The 21,700-nt window shown below is 42.3% G+C and overlaps 1 protein-coding gene across 2 annotated transcripts in view; it reads right to left on the minus strand.

Moving 5' to 3' along the window:
* Positions 1-20,883, minus strand: part of CD38 (CD38 molecule) — a 38,177-nt gene extending 17,294 nt beyond the window's left edge. Inside the window, exons 1-2 of one of the 2 annotated variants that reach the window (XM_029236061.1) lie at positions 20,619-20,883; positions 827-950 (exon numbers count right to left, since the gene is read on the minus strand). In XM_029236061.1, coding sequence (XP_029091894.1) covers positions 827-950; positions 20,619-20,833 — 339 coding nt within the window. In that variant the 5' untranslated portion in view covers positions 20,834-20,883. Of the gene's footprint in view, positions 1-826; positions 957-20,618 lie in introns of both variants that reach the window. The other variant, XM_029236060.1, reaches the window with a different exon arrangement.
* Between the last annotated feature and the right edge of the window lie 817 nt (positions 20,884-21,700).

Here is a 21,700-nt window from a genome sequence, read left to right on the forward strand (position 1 = left end):
TAAAACCCAGGCCTCTATGGCTCTAAATCTTGGGTCATTTACATTTCAACTGGTCACTTTCAAGACCATCAAACTTGAATAATCACTGGTCACCTAAACTTGCCAAGCCTCAGTTTTCTCTCTAGTGAAATGGGATTGCTGATGTCTGACCTACCTATTCCACAAGTTGACTGTGAAAACCTAACAGGATAAAGGTTCAGAAAGTCATTTGGAAGCAAGAAAAGGCCCTCAGCAAATGCAAAATGGCATTGTCGTCATCATCGTCATCATTGGAGGTCAGGGAGAGCTTTGCAGTTCTATAAGGTGGATTATTTTTGTTTGGATTGGGTTGGGGTTTGTGTTAGGTTTGTTTTGCCTGACTTTTGTCCGACTCTCCTTTCCTCTTTCTCTGTCCCCAGTTCTCTCTCTTACCTCCAGTCCCCAGATGTTCTAAATCCCAATGACATCCTGGTCTCCCAATGGACCCCAAGCTCCCTCCCTGCCAACCATGCCTACATCCTAATATACAGATTTTCCTCTTCCCTCATCCTGGTCAAAATGTGGTCCCATGGGCTTCCCTGGTGGCGCAGCGGTTGAGAGTCCACCTGCCGATGCAGGGGACACGGGTTCGTGCCCTGGTCTGGGAGGATCCCACATGCCGCGGAGCGGCTGGGCCCGTGAGCCATGGCCGCTGAGCCTGCGCGTCCGGAGCCTGTGCTCCGCAACGGGAGAGGCCACAGCAGTGAGAGGCCCGCGTACCGCAATAAAAAAAAAAAAAAGTGGTCCCATGACCTCTTCCCTTTGACTTTTATCTTCAGTTTTTAAATCCATAACTTGACCCAGTTACCTTGTCACAAGGCACAGTTGGATTCACCAGCTTCATCAGTGGGTGGTAGTCTTCCTCTGTCGCACTGCAGGGGTCCTTAGAGATAAATGCATTCCTGAATGCCTCCCTGATCTTTTGGCAGTCTCTATCTCTGTGAGATAAAACATGGGAAATAAAATAAAAGATGAAAATTAGATTTCAAACATATGTTTAGAGCATAATTACCCCCAAAAAAATTCTGTGTGCCAGCTGGTTCATATACACCATCACGTCTCATGTGCACAAGAGTTCTATGAGATGAGCATCACCCTCCCTGCCCTACAAGGTCCCTGCACTCGTGGGGCTTACCCTCTGGTTAGAGAGACAGACAGTATACAAACAAGAAGATAAGCTAACGAAATAAGTATGGATTATGATAAGTACGCAGGAAATCAGTGGGGAATATTGAAGCAGTGACCACTGGTCTGGAGAGGGCTCCCTGAGACTAAATGTTGAGAAGGAGTGCATTCCAGACAGAGGGTGCCGCAAGTGCAAAGGCCCTGAGGCAGAAAAGAACTTGCTGATTTTGAGGAAGTGAGAAAAGAACGAAGGGAGTGGTGGTGAGAAATCAACAAAAATAATCAGTCTTTCAGACAAGGAAACGATTTCAAATTTTACCTAATTACCATGGGAAGGCAGTGGATAGGTTTAAGCATGGAAGTGGCCTCATCTGATTTTTGTTTTTGAAAAAGTCACTCTGAAGAACTTTGTGCCAGCCCCAAAGATGGAGCAAAGTCTCTGAAATAGGAATTCCAACCCCATGTCCTCTCCAAACAGCCCCTGGCAGTGAAAAGGCAGGCTGGTGAAGCAGCAGAGATGGAGGGGAGGGAGGGATGCTGGAAAAGATTGCAGCTGGACCTTCCCTTCTGTGTCTGTGTTAACTAGTGCACCTGAGCCCATGATTTCCTGGGGGGAAGGAAGTGGGTTTCCACTGGGAGTGCTCAGACACGGTTATCAGGACAAACTCCAGCCTTTGGACCCGGCATCCCAAGTACAGTACCAGGTCAGGCAGCTAAACCTGGGGCAGTAAAGACGAGTCCCTCGTTTTCTATTCCCTCTGAGCCTGCTCTGGCCCTGCAGGGCACGAACAAAGCAGCCATTCCAGAGGGTCTTTTGCCTTCCCAACTCAGGCTGGCCAAGTAGAGTGGATTATTCCTCCTGATAAGCCAAGGAATCAGAGGATACCTGTGAGACACAGGGCCTTACACCAAAGCCACCCTGTGTATGTTGGAGACTCATCTTCTCAGTCCAAAATAGCTGCTCCAGTTCCAGCCATCATGACTACATTGCAGCCAGCAGGAAAGGTTAGGGAACAAGAAAGGAGGAGAAGGAAGAGAAGGGAGAAGTAACCGCAGCGATGGGCACGTGCCAGCTGCCTTTTAAGGACAGGTGCTAGAAGATGTTCTTGCTATTTGCTCTTATCATATTTGCTAAAATGTAGTCATGGGCACACTTTGCTACAAGGCAAGATGAGAAAGGCAGCCTTTAATGTTGATGGCCGTTCCACATCAAAAAGTACAGTTTTACCACAATGAGCTATCACCTCACACCTGTCAGAATGGCTATCATCAAAAAGAACACAAACAACAAATGTTGGTGAGGGTGTGGAGACAAGGGAACCATCCTACGCTGTTGGTGGGAATGTAAATTGGTGCAGCCACTGCAGAAAACAGTACGGAGGTTTCTCAAAAAACTAAAAATAGGACTACAGTATGATCCAGCAATCCCACTTCTGGGGATATATCTGAAAAAAATCAAAAACACTAATTTGAAAAGATACATGCACCCCAGTGTTCATAGCAGCATTATTTACAAGTTCCAAGATATGGAAGGCCCTAAGTGTCCATCAACAGATGAATGGATAAAGAAGATGTGGTGTATACATATACAATGGAATATTACTCAGCCATGAAAAAGAATGAAATTTTGCCATTTGGAGCCATATGAATGGAGGCATTATGCTAAGTGAAGTAAGTCAGACAGAGAAAGACAAATACTGTATGATCTCACTTATAAGTGGAATCTAAAAAATGCAACAAACGAGTGAATACAACAAAAAAGAAGCAGATCCACAGATACAGAGGATAAACTAGTGGTTACCAGTGGGGTGGAGGGACAGGCAATATAGGGGTGGGGGAGTGGGAGGTACAAACTATTGGATGTAAGGTAGACTCAAGGATGTATTGTACAACATGGGGATATAGCCAATATTTTATAATAACTGCACATGGAAAGTAACCTTTAAAAATTGTATAAAAATTTAAAATAAAAAAACCCCAAAAATTTAGAATAAAAAAATCATGAAAGCACAGTTTTAATTCTAGAGAAGGGGCCGGCCTGCAGGCTCTGCCCCAGGAAGGTACCACCATTGTCCCATTTTACTGATAAAGAGGAAACTTAAGGCTGTGAATTTAACCAATGTGCCTGAGGTAACATGATCAGTAAGTGGTAAAGCAGGATTGGAGCCCAAATCTGTGGGAGCCTCCCACATGGCTACAGCCTTACCGGGCAGGCTATTAAACTGTTCCAGCCTGTTGTCTTCATCTGTAAGAGGGAGATAAGAATACTTCATGCCCGGGAAGTTTTGGAGGATTAAATGAGATAACACTTGGCTTGTCCCCCGGGCCCCCGGCTCTTTCATGGACGCCCCTCCCCTTCCCCAGCATGCATGGGACCGTTCACCTGCATCACTGCTGGCCTGTGAAAGCTCTGCCGGGAAACCATCATCCACCTGGCTCTGCCCATACATTATATATGTAAGAGAAAAACGTTCTTACATTATGTACTTTGACATCAGTCAAAGTTTACGGGGCACCATCACGGGAAGTTTAGAGCAAAGGTGTTTGGAGGCTGTTTTACTTTAGAGGACCATGTTTTACTTCAATTCATGTAATGCAGTGGTCCTCTCAGGAATTTCCTGTTCTGATCCCAACTCCCTCGTAAACTCTTCTGCCTCCCTCCTCAGCCACAAAGAGTGGAAGAGGAGAGACATCTCCTTGACGTGGAAGGACAGGAGAATTTTCCACCACAAAAAAACTGGCAGTTCAGCGAAATCACCACGCGCTGGGCACCTACCATACACCAGATGCTTTCACCACCAAAAACGGGAGAACTCACAGACCTCCAAGAAGATTTTTATGCTTTTTAGGTATATAGACCCCTTCAAGACACATTACCTTAAGAATTCAAGAAACCCCAGGTTAAAAATTAAAAGTTTTTATGCTTTTTAGGTATATAGACCCCTTCAAGACACATTACCTTAAGAATTCAAGAAACCCCAGGTTAAAAATTAAACAGAGTTCCTTGTTTAGAAGGAGCAGAGTTTAGAACATCAGAGTTGAAACAGACCTTGGAAGAGTTTATAACTCATCCATCTTCCCCTTCACTGTCTGAGAGCAGAGCCTCCTACATGCCCCAAAAGTAAGAGGAAATGGGGGGAGAAGTGATGAGAAGTTTGGGGGCAGGCTTTATGAAGCCACTTTTCATCCTTAAAATCTGGGGGGGTGGTAATAAATTTGGAGTTTGGGATTAAAATATACACAGTACTAGAAATAAAATAGATAACCAACAGGGACCTACTGTATAGCACAGGGGACTATACTCAATATCTTGTAATAACCTATAATGGAAAAGAATCTAAAAAAGAATATATATCTATACATATATACATATATAAACAATCACTTTGCTGTATACTTGGTACTAACACGACATTGAAAATCAACTATATTTCAACAAAAATTTTTAAAAAATCAGAAGTAAACATTTCACCGTGGATGAGCAATAAGCATTTTAATTGGTAGATAGATAGAAAGATAGATGGATGGAAAGAAAGATAGAGGGAATTCCCTGGCGGTCCAGTGGTTAGGACTCCACACTTCCACTGCAGGGGGCACGGGATTGATCCCTGGTCAGGGAACTAAGATCCCGCATACAACGCTGCACAGCCAAAAAAAAAAAGAAATATAGATAGATAAAAATAAAAAGAAATTAGGACAGAGGGTACAGAGATGTCAGCAGTACTCATTCATACATGTCATTGCAGACATGGGCCTCAAGTTCACAAGTGTGGCTGGAAAAATGTGAGCCCTTAATTTAGTTATTTTTATTTGCAAAGCCCACAGTCCTCATTTTTGTCCCCCTGGGTAGAGCACCGTTCCATCAAATCAAATGGCAGCCAAGCAAAAGCTGTTTCGAGTAAGCAGGCTGGTTTCAAGGAAACAGAGGGCCTCAGGATCCCTGCGTCCTGCGGGGATGGAAGCAGATGTCTCTAGCTAAAGAGGCAGCGTGGGAGAAGTAAGAACTGTTTCTGAGAGTTCAGTATCGCTCTTCTCTTCAATAGCTCCTCTGTTCCAAAATTAGAGGCTTTAATTGTGACACTTCTAGGGCGGCCTACCCTTCACTGTGAAGGGGATCCTGAGCCCGGCGGCTATTCCTGAGAGCTCAGGCCATGCCTGTGGCCCCTACTCATGGTCACCTGGCCCAGAGGGTTGTTGGGCATCACCGGGTCTTGTGAGCTCTGGCCGCACATGAGGATCCCCTGGAGAGCTTTGATAAACACACAGTGCCTGGCTGTGGACCAACCAAGGCAGGATGAGGGAAGGGGAAGAGAGCAGAACCTGTAATTTTCCAAAAGCTTCCCATTCCCACCTCCTCCCAGACCCCTGGAAACAGCCTTCCTACTTCCTGTCTCAATGAATTTGAAGACTGTAGTTACCTCCTATAAGTGGACTCAGACAGTATTTTTCTTTTTGTGACTGACTTATTTCACTGAGCATAATTACCTCACGGTCTGTTCATGTTGTAACATGTGTCAGAATGTCCTTTTTTCAGGCTGAATAACATTTCATAGTAGGTATTCACCACAGTTTGTTTATCTCTTCACCCATCATGGGCACTTGGGTTACTTCCTCCACCCATCCTTTCATTCCACGAATATTTACTGAGGGCCTACTGCTAGCTTCACAACAGACACTGGGCTAAAAAGATAAATACACACCATTTCTATCTTCAAGGCACTCATGTCAAGGTCTAGAGCAGACAAAGAACAAAACTCATTACAACTAAAGCACTGGTGGCTTGCCCAAGGCACCAAAATTTGCAAACACAATAAAGAGTAGAACATTTTCTCATTTTCTACTACCGAGGATAGAAACATTTAAAAAAGAAAAACAAAAACTTGATTAAATGTGAATCAGGATCCTCATTTTGAGAATGATTTTTCTTTGTTTTCTCCCCCAATTGTTGTGACACACACAAAATCGATATATGCTTATAACCTCGGTGGGTTTCTCTTTGACCACCTGCTGGCTTTGCTTTCTTTGGTGGGTTCCAGAGTGATTAGTGATTTGTAGCCAACAAAAAGGAGATGCTTTATAGGGTGCCTGTGCTCAGCGGAATATAAAGCAGTCTTTGAACAAAGTTTTTATACAGAGCTTGGAATAGTTTGGGTAATGTTTATTTTACATTAAGTGGGAAAAGTAGGCCTAAACTTAGAGAAATAGAAAAAGAATGGCAGCAAACTGATCACTGGAGTTGTCTCTGGGAAGAGAAATAAAGGGGAATTTCCGCTTTCATCCTATACTTTTCTGTTGGCTTACAACAGAAATGGATTCTTGTATTATGCAAGTAACCTAGAAAAGAAGAGGTTACATTTTTTAAACTGAAGATCTGGTATGATTACAATCAATTTTTAAAAAGTGGAAAAAAGCCCCACAGTAATCAAACCGTGTTTTAAAAATAGTAATATCTCGTTGCTAGGAGTATAAGGGCTGCTTTGTGACCTTTTCTTCCCTATATTTTGAATGTTTCTATAATAAGCATATATTACAATGGGGGGCATGGCAAAACTTTCATTTTCTTTTCAAGTTGCTTGAGCTGTTAGACCAAGCATTTGAGACTCTTGGAAGGTCTTAGAACATGGGAACAGCTCAGGTCCACACCCCCGTGGTCGCCACCTACCATTTCTGTGCCATCTCCCACATCTCTGGGCCAAAAGGTGACATTTCTCATTCCTCATCTAGCTCAGTTCAACACCAGGGGAGACTTAGTGTTGGTGACCCAGATCCATTTCTCAAGACCTAATGACATGAAATATGGGGTGAGGTGAGGGCTAGGGCCATGCACCTCTTCCAGGGCATCTTTCTTTCCACATTAAAGACTTCCTTGCATCCTTAAGCAAAATCGGATTGTCAGATCACCCTCTCACTTATCCCAGATTGTACCCAGAATCAAACTTTGTGAATAATTTCAAGGAGACGGGTCATCGAGAAGCTCAGACAAAGCAAGGACAGGTCAGGGCATCCTGTATAGCCTTCAGGGTCCATCCTGTCCTCCTTCCTGGCCCAGAATGATAGATGAAGTTACCAAATGAGGTTTTGCAAGGTTCCTCACACAGCCAGAAGGACTGAAGTGATGAGGCGTCTCCATTTTATTCTCTGGAGAACTCTACAGCTTCCATGATTTTTCAGGGACTCAAACCTCACACGTACTGCGTTTATTTTCTATCAGTGATCCTTTAACAGAGGACATCCTGCTGAGGGCCTTCAAGAGATAAGTCTCTTCATTCTAACCAATATCACTAGCGTATCTGCCCAGAGGGCCAGTTGTCAAGGAGATCCCAGCAGCTCACTTGCCTTCCTTTAATTCCCTCAGGGGCATCCCTCTTCCTAAATAAGTAAAGCCAGCTACTATAGCTCCTTCCTCCCTGGGGCCCAGAGTGCACCAGGTTGTATGTGTGTGGAGATGGTGGTGATGAAAAAGAGAAACTCAGCCCTTGACACGTGGGAGCTGGCCTGGCACTGGTAGGAAGGCCTTGGTGTTCTCCTGTGGACCACAGCTCCAGGACGGTGGCATCAGGTAAGGTCACTGTGTGACCATGACAGCACGCCATGTGAACAGACAAAAGCAATGTCCAAACCGCACACACACAAATGAAGTGACCCAATATCCATTCGTTGTGGCTCATAAGAGTGACTGCTGCTTCTTTACCAATTACAGCTTCAGCTTTGCTTCATTCTTCCAGCCTGATAGATAAGATTTATTAAGATTCCCTATCACAGAATTACCCCCTTCCCCTCTGCTTCCTGGCAGCAAAGCCAGCCTCCTCGAACCTTTGCCAAATCTCATAAAATAAGCCTGAATCTTACAAGTCCTTTCTACCATCCTCAGACAGAGCCCTGCCCTGCCCCTGTGGGTCGCTATGGTGAGCGCTCAGTCTTCTTGCAAAGAGCGATACAACCACCTTGTTCAACCACCGTGTAGTGGGTGGTCTTGGGGTTTGGGGGAGGTATTGACGGTAACCCACCGTCTGAATGGGACATTACAGAATCGAAAGGCCTGTAAAAATCATCACACCTTCATCAGTGTTTATGCCTGACAAGCTCCAGGAGCAGCTTCTGAAAGACATGGTTTGTTAATAAGCAACTTTCCGTGTTGAGCTGGACTCTCAGTCTGACAGCTGTTTTCTGTTTGCCTCCTTAACTGGTGACCTGGAGGCTCAGTGCATGCAGGCTGGGCACAGATGTCAGGATTCAAGGTCACTGGGATGTCCTCCCCCTTCCTCCCACTCAGCTCCTTCCAGCAGATGCCATTACCTATCCCCCGAGAGTATTCCCTCTTGTTCACTTCCCACGCCTTCTCCCTACGTCTGACCCACCTAGGTAGGTTGTCTCCCGTGCCCAGAAGTCATGCTAGAAGGAGAAAGGAGGGGGCACGAACACCACAGAGCACTCACCGTGTGCCAGGCGCTGCGCTTGGAGCTCACTTTGTATGCATCCAATTTAACTCTCACACCAGCCCCATGGGGGGCAGGGGTACAATCCCCTGCTACTGAGGCTCAGAGCTTAGTAACTTGCCCAAAGCCAGTCAGCAAGTGGCACAGCTGCCTTAGGTCCAAACTCTGCTCTCCCTGCTAAACAATGCTGTGTCCCACAGGAAATGTTAAATCATGTCCCTACCTATCCCCAGAACGAAGTGGGTCCTAACAGAAAGGAGGACCCAAGACCCCAGAGGGGTTGTCGTTTCCCTGTAGGTCACATGAGAATTTGAAGACCAGAATAGGGACAGAAAGTAAGTGGAATAAGAGGGGACGGGGCAGAAAGTGTTAAAGTTTTATGCTAAAACGAAGAAAACAAACCAAAAAAAGATATATTTGGTGGTTAAATCCATTTTGTATGCTGTCAGCCTACTTCAGGCTTCATAACTCTGTAATGTCACCTCTCTCTAAACCTACATCATTCCCGTAAATGACAATTATATTTCAAAGTCCCCATCAACGCAGCAACATCACCTTCGTAATGTGTTGCTCCCCGGGGAAAGTGCTCACATCCCAAATCCTCTTCCTTAAAAGCACTTGAATCTCAAGGGGTAATTACACTCAGTCTGTGAATTTTCCTGCTGTTATGTCCTGCAGGGCCGCTGGTCTTGGACCAAAGAAAACGTGCAGGTTAACTCAGCTATGAAGTCTCAAATTTGAGGCTACTGGAAGCCTGCATTGAAGGTGAAGACTGCCACCTAGTGGAAGAACGGGGTAATTGTCAGGGTTCACTGAGGCGATTAGGACTTCCCTAAGTAGGATCTTAAAATCAGACTCTTCCGGCTGAAGGAAAGCTCAGAAATCATAAATTCATCAAGCTGGCAAATATTTATTGAGCATATACTATGTTCCAGGCGCGTTTATGAGTAAGTAAGATATACCAGTGAACAAAATACACAAGAGTCTCTGTCCTGTGAGAATTCCATTCTACCAGAGCAAGACTGACAATAAACCAATTTTCAGCAAGACTGACAATAAAGATAATGAATGTTGTAGAGTATCCTAGAAATTTATAAATTCTATGAAAAACAGGAAAAATAGAATAGGATAAGGGTGTCAGAGGTTATGGGGGAGGAGGTGTCTGTTTTTGGCATTAAACAAGTAGGACAGTAGATGACCTTTCAGCAAAGAATTGAAGGAAGCAAAGAACTTAGTCATACAGACATCCAAGCAAACAGCGTTCTTGGCAGAAGCAACAACCTTCCCAACAGCCCGAGTGCCTGGTGTGTTCAAGAAACAGTAGAGAAGCCAGTGTGGTTGGAGCAGAGTGAGCAAGGTGGACAGTAGATAGAAATGAGGTCAGAAAGGTGATGCTGCCCCACTGAGCAGAGTTTCATAAGCTTCTACTCACGGTGAACTGATGAGCCATAGAGGATACTGAGCACAGGAGGTACATGATATTACTTAAGTTTCAAAAGATTTCTCTGACTGCTTTGTTGAATATAGTCTGAAAGAGGGAACAGGCAGAGGACAGTAGACCAGTAATCTGGGCAAGTGCCCACGGTGATTTGGACCAGGGTGGTAGCAGTGGTGATGGTGAGAAGTGATAGATTCTTGATTCATTGTAAATTTCCTAACAGATAAGATGCATGGTGTTAGCGAAATAAGGAGTCAATGATAATTCCAGGGTTTGGGGCCTGAGACACTGGAAGGATGGGGTTGCCATTAACTGAGATCGAGAAGGCTTTGGGTGGAGGTATTGATCAGGATACATAATATACTATGTAGTATATATTATAACATATGCTATATATGAAATACTACATACTATATACTATATATTAAAATTATATTCTACATATTATATCGAAGTAGGATATATACATATATATAATTATAGGAATGCAAAAATGGGAATTATTGAGCCATAAATTTAACAAAATATATGCAAGACTTGTACTCTGAAAACAAAACATTGCTGAGAGAAATTTTTAAATGACTAAGGAAATAGAGAGATATCCTATATTCATGGGTTGGAAGGCTCAATATTAAGATGTTACCAAATCACAAGTCAAAATTTCAGCATGCTTTTTTAAAAATATTGGCAAGTTGATTCTAAAATTTATGTGAAAATACAAGCTAGCCAAAGCAATCAAAGGAAAAAAGCTGGAGGACTTATATTATTTGGCTTCAAGACTTGCTAAAGAGCTTCAGTGATCTAGACAATATAAGAGTTGTGAAAGGATAGCTATAGATCAAGGAAATAGAACAGAGAGTTCAGAAAGAAACCCATACATACATGGTACTGTAGAGTGAATTTTGTGTCCCCCAAAATTTGTAAGTTGAAATCTATTTCCCAAGGTGATAGAATTTGGAGATGAGGCATTTGGGGTAATTAGGTTATGAGAGTGGAGCCATCATGAATGGGATTAGCATCCTTATGAAAGAGACCCAGAGAGCTCCCTCCTCCCTTCCTCCATGCGAAGACCCAGAGAGAAGGAGGCCATCTTTGAACTAGGAAGTAGGTTCTCAGCAGACACTGAATCTGCTGGCATCTTGATCTTGGACTTCCAGCCTCCAGAACTGTGAGAAATAAATTTCTGTTGTTCATGAGCCACCCAGTCTGTGGTGTTCTGTTATGGCACCTGGAATTGACTCAGACATGTTCAACTGACGTTCAGGAAAGGAGTCAAAGAGATTCAGTGGGGAAAAGAAAGCTTTTTCAATAAATGATACAACAGCAAATAGGTTTTTCATATGTGAAAAAAATGAAATTGACCCTTATTTCACACCATATACAAAATTAACTAGAAATGGATCAAAGACCTAAAGCACAGTTATATAAGAAAAAATGAACAAGTTGGACCGTATAAAGATTTAAAAAACAAACTTTGCTTTTTAAAAGACTCCATTTAAGAAGATGAAAAGGCAAGTCATAAAGTGGAAGTAAATATTTTCAGGATACATCTGATAAAGGACTTGTATTCAGAATACATAAACCACCTACAACCCAATGATAAGAACTAAAACCTAATTTTTTTTAAGATTGGGAAAAGATTTGAATACATACTTCAATAAGCCCATGAGATAATGTTCAACATCATTAGCCATGAGGAAAATGCAAATTAAAACCACCATTAAAATACCACTGCAAACCCATCAGAACACTTCTGACAAGGAAGTGTAACAACTAGAATATTCATACCCTGATAATGAACACATAAAACTATACAATAACCTTGTGAAACAGTTTAGTAGTTTCTTAAATAGCTAAACTACATGGTTCAGCTATTTCATTTTTGGACATTTACCCGGGAAAAATGAAACCACGTGTCCACACAGTATCTTGTATACTCATATTCATAGAAGCTTTATTCATAATACTGTATCCAAAAAGTGAATACAAGCCAAATGCCCATCAACAGATGAACGGATAAACAACTTGTGGTATATAAACGCAATGGACAACTATTCAGCAATAAAAGGGAAGGAACTATTAATATGTACAAAAGAGTATGTAGTACGTGATTCTGTTTATATAAACTTCCAAAAACATGTAAACTAATGTCCACTAACAGAAGGAAGAGGTACCCTACTCAGTGTCAAGACATTAGTAATTTAAACAATGTGGAGTGGTATAGAGAAAAATAGATCATAGATTAGAGCCCAGAAGTGAACTGATAAACCTGATAGGCAACAGAAATGGCATTATAAAGCCCTTGATAAAGGATGGATTATTTCATAATTAGTACTCGCACAAATGACTATCCATCTGTAGGGAAAAAAATGAAATTAGGTTCCTACTTTATACCACACACAAAAATATATTCCATATGGATAAAACACTTAATGAAAATCAAACATTTAAAACTTTTAGATTATATGTGACACTTTTGTTACCTCTGGTAGAAAATAAGTTTTAAATAACACACAAAAGGCACAACTATAAAAGATAAATATGATTACATTAAAATCTTCAGTAAATAAAGTCAAGAGTCAACCCACAGATTGGGAGAACATATTTGCAATCCACATAACTGACAAAAAATTAGAATCCTGAATGTATAAAGAAGAAAAACAATTCAATACAAAAACAGGCAAAAGACAAGAATAGGCATTTCACAGAAGAAACCAGAATACCAATAAATACATTTAAAAATGATCAACTATGTTAGGAATCAGGGAACCAAAAATTAGAGCCACAAAGAGATGAGCAAAATTGTTTGACAATTCCAAGTGCTGGTGAGGATGTACAGTAACAAGTAAATTCACACTGCCTTTGTGAAAGGACGTTGATACCACAAAGTTGGAGACCTGTTTGGCCATATGTAATGTGGCAGACACTGTTGCTTCCCAACCCAAATAGATATTCCTCATCCTTCTTCCCTACCGGCAAAGCATGTCTCCTATCATAGTGATTCCAAATATCAAATACTCACTTCGCAAGCCTCCTCTACAGTTTGGGCAGCCATGTGAGCCAATTCTGGCTAATGAGATTCAAGGGGAAGCACAGAGGCAGCTGAGGAAGGGCTTCTGGGAAAGATGCTATTCCCTGATAAAGAGACTTGCAAGGAGGGCACTCCTGCCCATCCTCCTGCTCTCTGTTCCTGGGTATCACTCTCTAAGGACATAATGCCTGGAACTGCAGATGCCATCTTGTGACAAGAAGCTCAAGGATGAAAGTCATCCTAGGGAGATGGAGGAGTGAAAGGTCCTGGGCCATCAGTGAGCTGCTGAATCTACCAAGGACCACCCCACTTCTGATATCTTGTCATGTGTATATATAAAAAATCTCTTGCATTAAACCTCTTACAGTTGAGTATTCTTTTACTTGCAGCCAAAAGCATCTTAATTGGTACACCCGTTGTTATGGGCTAAATTGTGTCCCCTAAAAGATGCTGAAGTCCTAACTCCCAGTGCCTCAGAATGTGACCTTATCTGGAAATAAGATCTTTGCAGAAGATCAAGTTAAGAGAGTAAGGGTGACCCTTAATCCAATATGACCAGTGTCCTTAGAAAAGGAGGAAACTTGGATCCAGAGACAGACACACACAGAAGGAAGAACGCGTGAAGACACAGAGAGAACATCATCTGCTAGGCAAGGAATGCCAGAGGCTTCTAGAAATGAGGGTCAGGTAGCAGAGTCTTCCTCACAGCCCTCAGAAGGAGCCAACACTTCTGACACCTTGATTTCAGACTTCTGGCCTCCAGAACTGTGAGACAATAAATTCCCACTGTTTAAGCCACCCAGTTTGTGGTACCTTGTTACGGCAGCTCTAGCAAATTAATACACCCAGTGAAGGTGAAAATGACATACTCTATGAATTTGGAATTCTGCCTCAAGGTAAACATCTTAGAAAAAAATCATAAGCGCAAGTAGACATGTATGTTTTAGCATTGTGTATGTCAGCAAAAACTGAGAATAAGGGAATCTATTAATAAGTGTAGGTTACGGTCATTCAGCAGGGTACTCTACAGCAGTTAAAAATAATGAACTAGTGCTCATATAGCAACATGAATAAATCTCTAAAATAATGTAATCAAAATCACCAAAACATATTGGTAAGTGGAAAAAGCAAAGGTTATTCTACAGGCAAAAACACAAAATAGATACAAATTAAAATTAAAATTCAGTAACATCTTCCCTTATTAGATTGGCAAAAATCAGAAAGTTTGAAAACATCCTGTGTAGTGAACGTATGAGGAAATAAACTCTCATTGCCTCATGAAGAGAACTGCCTTATAAAGCGAAATCTGGCTATGTTTTCAAAATGTAAAATGGTATATTTTTTGACTTAGTGATTCTGCTTCTAGGATTCTATCTTACATCTCCAAGTATTTTATTGCAGCATGGTTTGCAATATATTGCAAAAGTTTTAAAACAACCTAAATGTCCATGAGTACAAGTCTAGAATATGGCAAATCTATACAGAGGAATATTATTAGAATGAGACAGAACTACATTGATAATCAAGATAAACTGTTAAGTGAAAAAAAAGCGAGACAGAAGAGAGGATGTGTATAGAAAAAAAGAATGTATGAATATACACTTATATAGTCAGAGAACATTTCTAGAAAGATACAAGTGAAACAAGTAGTATTTGCCTCTGAGAAAGAAGAAAAGAAAATTGAGGGGGGCGGTATTTTGATTTTTATCTATAGCATGTTATTTCTTTAAAAACTAGGGAATAAAAGATCTGACAGAAATATGACAAAAGTTTTATTGTCTGTTAATTCTGCACGATGTGTAAATGGCTAGTTGTAACATTGTTCTATGAATATTTCAGTGCATTTAACATTTTCATAACTTAACATGTTTAATTTTTTAAGAAAAGAATGGAGAGGAGATATGACCTGGGGAATAAGGAATATTGAAGAAGGAGAAAGTAGTCCCTTGAATGGGAAGAATGAAGAAAACTAGACCTGTCAAATACAAAAAGTACAATTTTTAGCTGTAAAGGGATATGTTCGGGCTTCCCTGGTGGCGCCGTGGTTGGGAGTCTGCCTGCCGATGTAGGGGACACGGGTTCGTGCCCCGGTCCAGGAAGATCCCACATGCCGTGGAGCGGCTGGGCCCCTGAGCCATGGCCGCTGAGCCTGCGCGTCTGGAGCCTGTGCTCCGCAGCGGGAGAAGCCACAACGGTGAGAGGCCCGCATACCCCCCGCCCCAAAAAAAAGGATATGTTCATAACCTTGGTTTCCAAAGCACCTTTTAAAATTTTTACCAAGAAGTATTAAAACATGAAATCAGATCCCCAAAATGCAATTAATTGTCTTTCATCTAAGTCTCACATAGTCCTTTGTAGTTTTAAAACTCTCCCAGTTTCAACTGTATGTCCTCCGTCTTTCTTTACTCTTAAAGAATCCCCAAGGATGGCTTCCCTGGTGGCGCAGTGGTTGAGAGTCCGCCTGCCGATGCCGGGGACACGGGTTCGTGCCCCGGTCCGGGAAGATCCCACATACTGCGGAGCGGCTGGGCCCATGAGCCATGGCCACTGAGCCTGCGCGTCTGGAGCCTGTGCTCCACAACGGGAGAGGCCACAACAGTGAGAGGCCCCCGTACCGAAAAAAAAAAAAAAAAAAAAAAAAAGAATCCCCAAGGAGATTTCATTACTGCTCTAGACAACTTAATTCATAAACAGATGTTTACTCCTAGAAACCAAGATAATGCAGGAAGCAAATTTATTATGAATTTCACAATATTTACACCATGAAGTACCAAAACCAGAAATGACTTTATAACATTTGCTTGTTAGTCATAATAAGAGAAAACAAACCTTTGAACTATCAAGACAAATCTGGACCATGGCCAAGTAACTGCGTTGGGGGAATTGTTAATATCTCTTCAAATCAAGCTTTACTAATTGCTTCAATACATCCAAAGACTAAAGATGTAGGCAGCTTTCTGCTATGCGGATATGTCATGTTTGGTACAGCAGGTAAGAAGTGGAGAACTAAATTTAGCAATTCTTGAAATGCCTCATTATGGAAGAAATTTGAATTATGTCTATAAAACTACTAAGCTAAAGCCATTCATTTAAACAGGTATATAGCTTCCTTTTGTGAAGCTCCTTATTTTTTTTTTTAATTGTGGTATACCCCACTATTTAGAATTCCACTTGGGGGTTAAGTGATTTTGTATTCTTCACTATATTTTAAAAATATTTTTCCAAGTATTCTAAAATGGGCATGTTTTACTTTTATAATTAGAAAAAAATGTCATTGGAAGAAAAAAGAATGTCATTCTCATGCTCTATTTATTCTTCAAGTTTCTGACCTCAGTTTTCACTTTATTTTTTGTCTTTAATAACAAGATTCTCATCATCTCCCTGCTTCCAGAGCAGGTATTTACTGGTGATATTTTTTTGAAAAAGATGAGCCCCCATTCCCGACTCATATCAGCTATGAAAACTCGTGGATATAATCAATCCTTCCCTTCCAAGCCCTTAGTCTTTGAAACACACACACACACAAACACACACACACACACACACACACACAGGAAAACAATTCTTGATTCATCTCTCATTCAGTTTCCTATTTTGTTCTCACCATCTTGCATCTGTTCTTTCCACCACAGCTCATTTAAAGAAAATGTTGTCCTGGTTGTTTTCTAACCTGATCTAGGTCTAAGGCAAGAAATAAATCTTTAATGGCAAAAAAAAAAAAAAAAAAAAGGATGACCACTTCTAAATTCATATTTTGCAAAAAATCTCTTAACTGACCAGTATTTAACTGAACCACTTTCTGTTCTCTCTGTACAAGTTGCCTATCTTCTACACAATTAATAGGCTACTCTCTGTATCCCCAAGGACTTTCATTTTCACTTACTTGGTTGTTTATTTACCTATTCTTGAATATGTTTATGCTTGTTGTTTTTGCTTTAATTATATGCTTTCATTAAATTGTTCATAAATAAATTGGTTAAGTGGAAAAACAAAAAAAACATGTTTTCTATGAAAACCAAGTTGAATTTTTTGGTAAAAATGACCCAGGTGAGTCACTTTAAAAATGTTGCTGACTGACAAAGGATTAATCTCCAAAATTTATAAAGCAGCTCGTGCAGCTTAATAACAAAAAAACAAACAACCCAATCCAAAAATGGGCAGAAGACCTAAATAGACGTTTCTCCAAAGAAGATATACAGACTGCCAACAAACACATGAAAGAATGCTCAACATCACTAATCATTAGAGAAATGCAAATCAAAACTACAATGAGGTATCATCTCACACCAGTCAGAATGGCCATCATCAAAAAATCTAGAAACAATAAATGCTGGAGAGGGTGTGGAGAAAAGGGAACCCTCTTGCACTGTTGGTGGGAATGTAAATTGATACAGCCACTGTGGAGAACAGTATGGAGGTTCCTTAAAAAACTACAAATAGAACTACCATATGACCCAGCAATCCCACTACTGGGCATATACCCTGAGAAAACCATAATTCAGAAAGAGTCATGTAGCAAAATGTTCATTGCAGCTCTATTTACAATAGCCCGGAGATGGAAACAACCTAAGTGTCCATCATTGGATGAATGGATAAAGAAGATGTGGCACATATATATATATAATGGAATATTACTCAGCCATAAAAAGAAACGAAATTGAGCTATTTGTAATGAGGTGGATAGACCTAGAGTCTGTCATACAGAGTGAAGTAAGTCAGAAAGAGAAAGACAAATACCGTATGCTAACACATATATATGGAATTTAAGGGAAAAAAATGTCATGAAAAACCTAGGGGTGAAACAGGAATAAAGACACAGACTTACTAGAGAATGGACTTGAGGCTATGGGGAGGGGGAAGGGTAAACTGTGACAAAGCGAGAGAGAGGCATGGACATATATACACTACCAAATGTGAAATAGATAGCTAGTGGGAAGCGGCTGCATAGCACAGGGAGATCAGCTCAGTGCTTTGTGACCGCCTGGAGGGGTGGGATAGGGAAGGTGGGAGGGAGGGAGACGCAGGCGGGAAGAGATATGGGAACATATGTATATATATAACTGATTCATTTTGATGTGAAGCTGAAACTAACACACCATTGTAAAGCAATTATACTCCAATAAAGATGTAAAAAAAAAAAAAAGTTGCTGAATTTGATATTGGTAGGACAATTGTCAAAGACCTAAGGAAACTGTAGAAATCTAGAAGCATTCTTTTTACATATATATATATATATATATATATAAAGTTACTTATTTTATTTTTGGCTGCATTGGGTCTTCATTGTCACATGCAGGCTTTCTCTAGTTGGGCTTTCTCTAGTTGCTGCAAGCAGGAACTACTCTTCGTTGCAGTGCACGGGCTTCTCACTGCGGTGGCTTCCCTTATTGGGGAGCAAGGGCTCTAGGCACACAGGCTTCAGTAGCTGTGGCACGCGGGCTTAGTAGATGTGGCACACGGGCTTAGTTGCTCCGCAGCATGTGGGATCTTCCGGGACCAGGGATTGAACCCGTGTCTGCTGCCCTGGCAGGCAGATTCCTAACCACTGCACCACGAGGGAAGCCCAGGAAACACTCTTTACTTAGACAACTTCTCAGTCGACTTTAAAGAAGCTGGCTCTCAAACCCCAATTTCTTCCATCTTGAATCCCTCCTTATCCATCCAACCAGCACACTATTTCTGCTCTCCTTTCCAGCAAGACCCCTGGCGAGAGCTGTCTATGTACAGTCTCCAATTTCTCTCTTCCCACCTTTTTCTTGAATCCATTCCAGACAGACTTTCACCATGACCACTCTTCTAAAACTGATCTTGTCAAAGTCATCAATCCATCGGTCAATTTTTAGTTTTCATCTTACTTAACCAGTCGGAATCACTTGAATAAGACAATTAACACTTCCTCCTTATAAAACATCTGCTTGAATTTCTATGCACAGTTGACTTCCACATTTATATCTCCAGCCCAGACCTCTCCCTAGTACCCTAGACTCATAGAAACCAGCTTCCTATTCAATATCTACTTGAATATCAATGGACATTGCAAAACTAACATGTACAAAGCCAGACCAGTGTTTCCTTTCCCAACTTGCTTCATCCCAGTAGTTCCCTTTCTGATAAATGGAAATTCATTTTTCTGGTAACTCAGCCCACAAATCTTGTTTCTTCTTTTTCTCTAACATCCCATACACAAGTCCATAGTAAATCACATGGAATCTACTTTCAAAATGTATCCAGGATATTTCCCCTTCTCATCACCATCCATCGCTATCCTAGTCGCAATCACATCTCACCTGAACTGCTACAAGAACTCCATGGCCTCCATGCTTCTGTCCTTGCCCCACTACCATCTATTTTCAACCCAGCAGCCAGAAGGATCCCTTTAATAAGGTGTCAGACAGTGGTACATGCTCTATACATCACTATTCATCACTAGTGGATGTATCCTATATCCTAAGGACAAAAAGAACCATAAAGACATTTAGATATTTTGTTAGTAATAATAATAATACATACATACATACATATTATTTGTATATATGAAAACGAATACATAATTATACTAATGTTATTAGGAACCAAGCTTTTTAGGGTCAGAGAAAACAGATACAAACATAAAATTTAGGAATTCCCTGGTGCGTCTCAGGGCTCATCCCCTGGGATCGCGAGTGTTTGGAGGCGGAACTGATCTCAGGCACACATGACAATCGCCGCTCCCCTGTCTGCCTTTGGCAGCCTGAGAAGCAACTTTTTACTTCCCAGCTTATTCTGCTTTATGTACAACTTCAAAAAATGAGTTTTCCGGGTGAAACCAAGCCCTGAGAATGGAAGTCAAGAAAGCGTTTCACTATGGGGAGAGATTAGAAGCTAGCTGGGAGAGGGCCCGAGGAACCTTCCGGAAAGTTCCGTAGACTGATGTGGGTGGTGTTTCTAGGGTCTGAACGGAATCATTAAGCAGATGTGCTTTACCGTGTGTTTTATCTTTAAAAAATTTTTAAGTTGTTACCGCTTTGCTTTGCTTTGTTATTGGATGCTGTGGTCACATTCATTTCAGGGAGCACGAAAAGAATCGGGATGTTGTTTTATAGTAATGAATGAAACTAACTTCAGTGATCGGGCCCTTCAGATACCATCCTCCCACCTCAGGCTCTGCAAGCCACTTCACCAGGTGTCTGTAACTGTCCGGGGCACTTTTGGGTCAGAGATGGCGAACGCAAACCCCATGAAATGTAGGAAACGCCAGCAACCCCCCGGCTTCTTGGCAGAGTGGGGCTGCGGTCCCAAATGGGGCCGGGCTCCGGGCGTCTCTGACAAGTGTCCACAAGTTGAGCGCAAGGGCCAAGGAGCAGCGCGCTCGCCACCGCCCGCCTGCACCTCTGGGGACTGGCGCTCGGACTCGCGAGCCCGGACTCCCTACTCAGCACTGCCCCGCGGGCTCTCAGCTGACTCGGAACAGTCGATGCTTTGTTTCAGGCAATCCTGACGGCTACTCGGAGCGCACGGTCCGGCTGTGCCCAGCCGTGCCCAGCCACTACCGCGCGCGGTGCCCCGCCGTGCGCCAAAGACGCCGACTCACCTGAGCTCCGGCTGCACCAACTGCGTGTAGTTGTAGCATCGCTCCAGGACGATTTCTTGAAAATGGGCAGTGCTGCCCGTCCCGTTCCACTTCATGTGCTCGGACGAGTGGCGCCACATCCGGACTCCGACCACCACCGCGATGACCCCCACCACCAGAAGACATAGAAATATGCAGAGACAGATCTTGGCTTTCTTGGGTCTGGAGTCGGCCATGGGGTCCAACGCGGGTCGCCCGGGAGATGTTGGAGGAGAAGCTGCTGGAGGCTGGGCAGACAGGGAGGAGAGAGCTAGCTCGGTTCTGAAACTGCACTTCCCCTTTATCTCTCACTTGCCTTTTCTCCGCTTCCTTTCCCACCCCCATCCCCTCCTTCAAAGTTCTTCGATCGCGGTCGCTCGACCAACAAGGATTTCAAGGTCTTAAAAAGCCTTCGTGACCACCTAGAGGGGTGGGATAGGGAGGATGGGAAGGAGGGAGACGCAAGAGGGAAAAGATATGGGCACATATGTATATGTATAACTGATTCACCTTGTTATAAAGCAGAAACTAACACACCATTGTAAGGCAATTATACTCCAATGAAGATGTTTAAAAAAAAAAAAAAAGGCCTTCAGCACCTACTACAGCCGTTCACTTCCCGACTCCTGAGCAGAGAGCCACCACTTTGACCTTACTTGACAGGCACTCAAAGAACAGACAGAGTACAGCCTTATACTCAGTCGGCTCCCTTTATCAAGCCGCACTTTACACTTTACCCACACCTGCTTCCTGGACAGTGTCAAGGCGACTGTCTGCCTCCATACCTGTGTACATGCAATGCCTTCTGCCCACAAAGGAAGGCTCTACCTCTACTTATAACATTGAGGAATACCTGCTCAGCCCCCTGTAAAGGCTCTACTTAAGCCTTATGCCTTCTCTCCATCGGCATCAGATTATGCTATGGGTTCAAACTGAGCTCTGGCTGGGTGATGTGTGGTAAGTTACTTGACCTCTCTGTGCTTCAGATGTAAAGTGGACACCATAGCAGTACTCACTTCATGGGGCTGTTATGAGGATTAAATGAGCTCATATTTATGAAGTGT

Source organism: Monodon monoceros, unplaced genomic scaffold, assembly GCF_005190385.1.
Source record: "Monodon monoceros isolate NGI ecotype Baffin Bay Population unplaced genomic scaffold, NGI_Narwhal_1 Super_Scaffold_20, whole genome shotgun sequence".
Taxonomy (NCBI): domain Eukaryota; kingdom Metazoa; phylum Chordata; class Mammalia; order Artiodactyla; family Monodontidae; genus Monodon; species Monodon monoceros.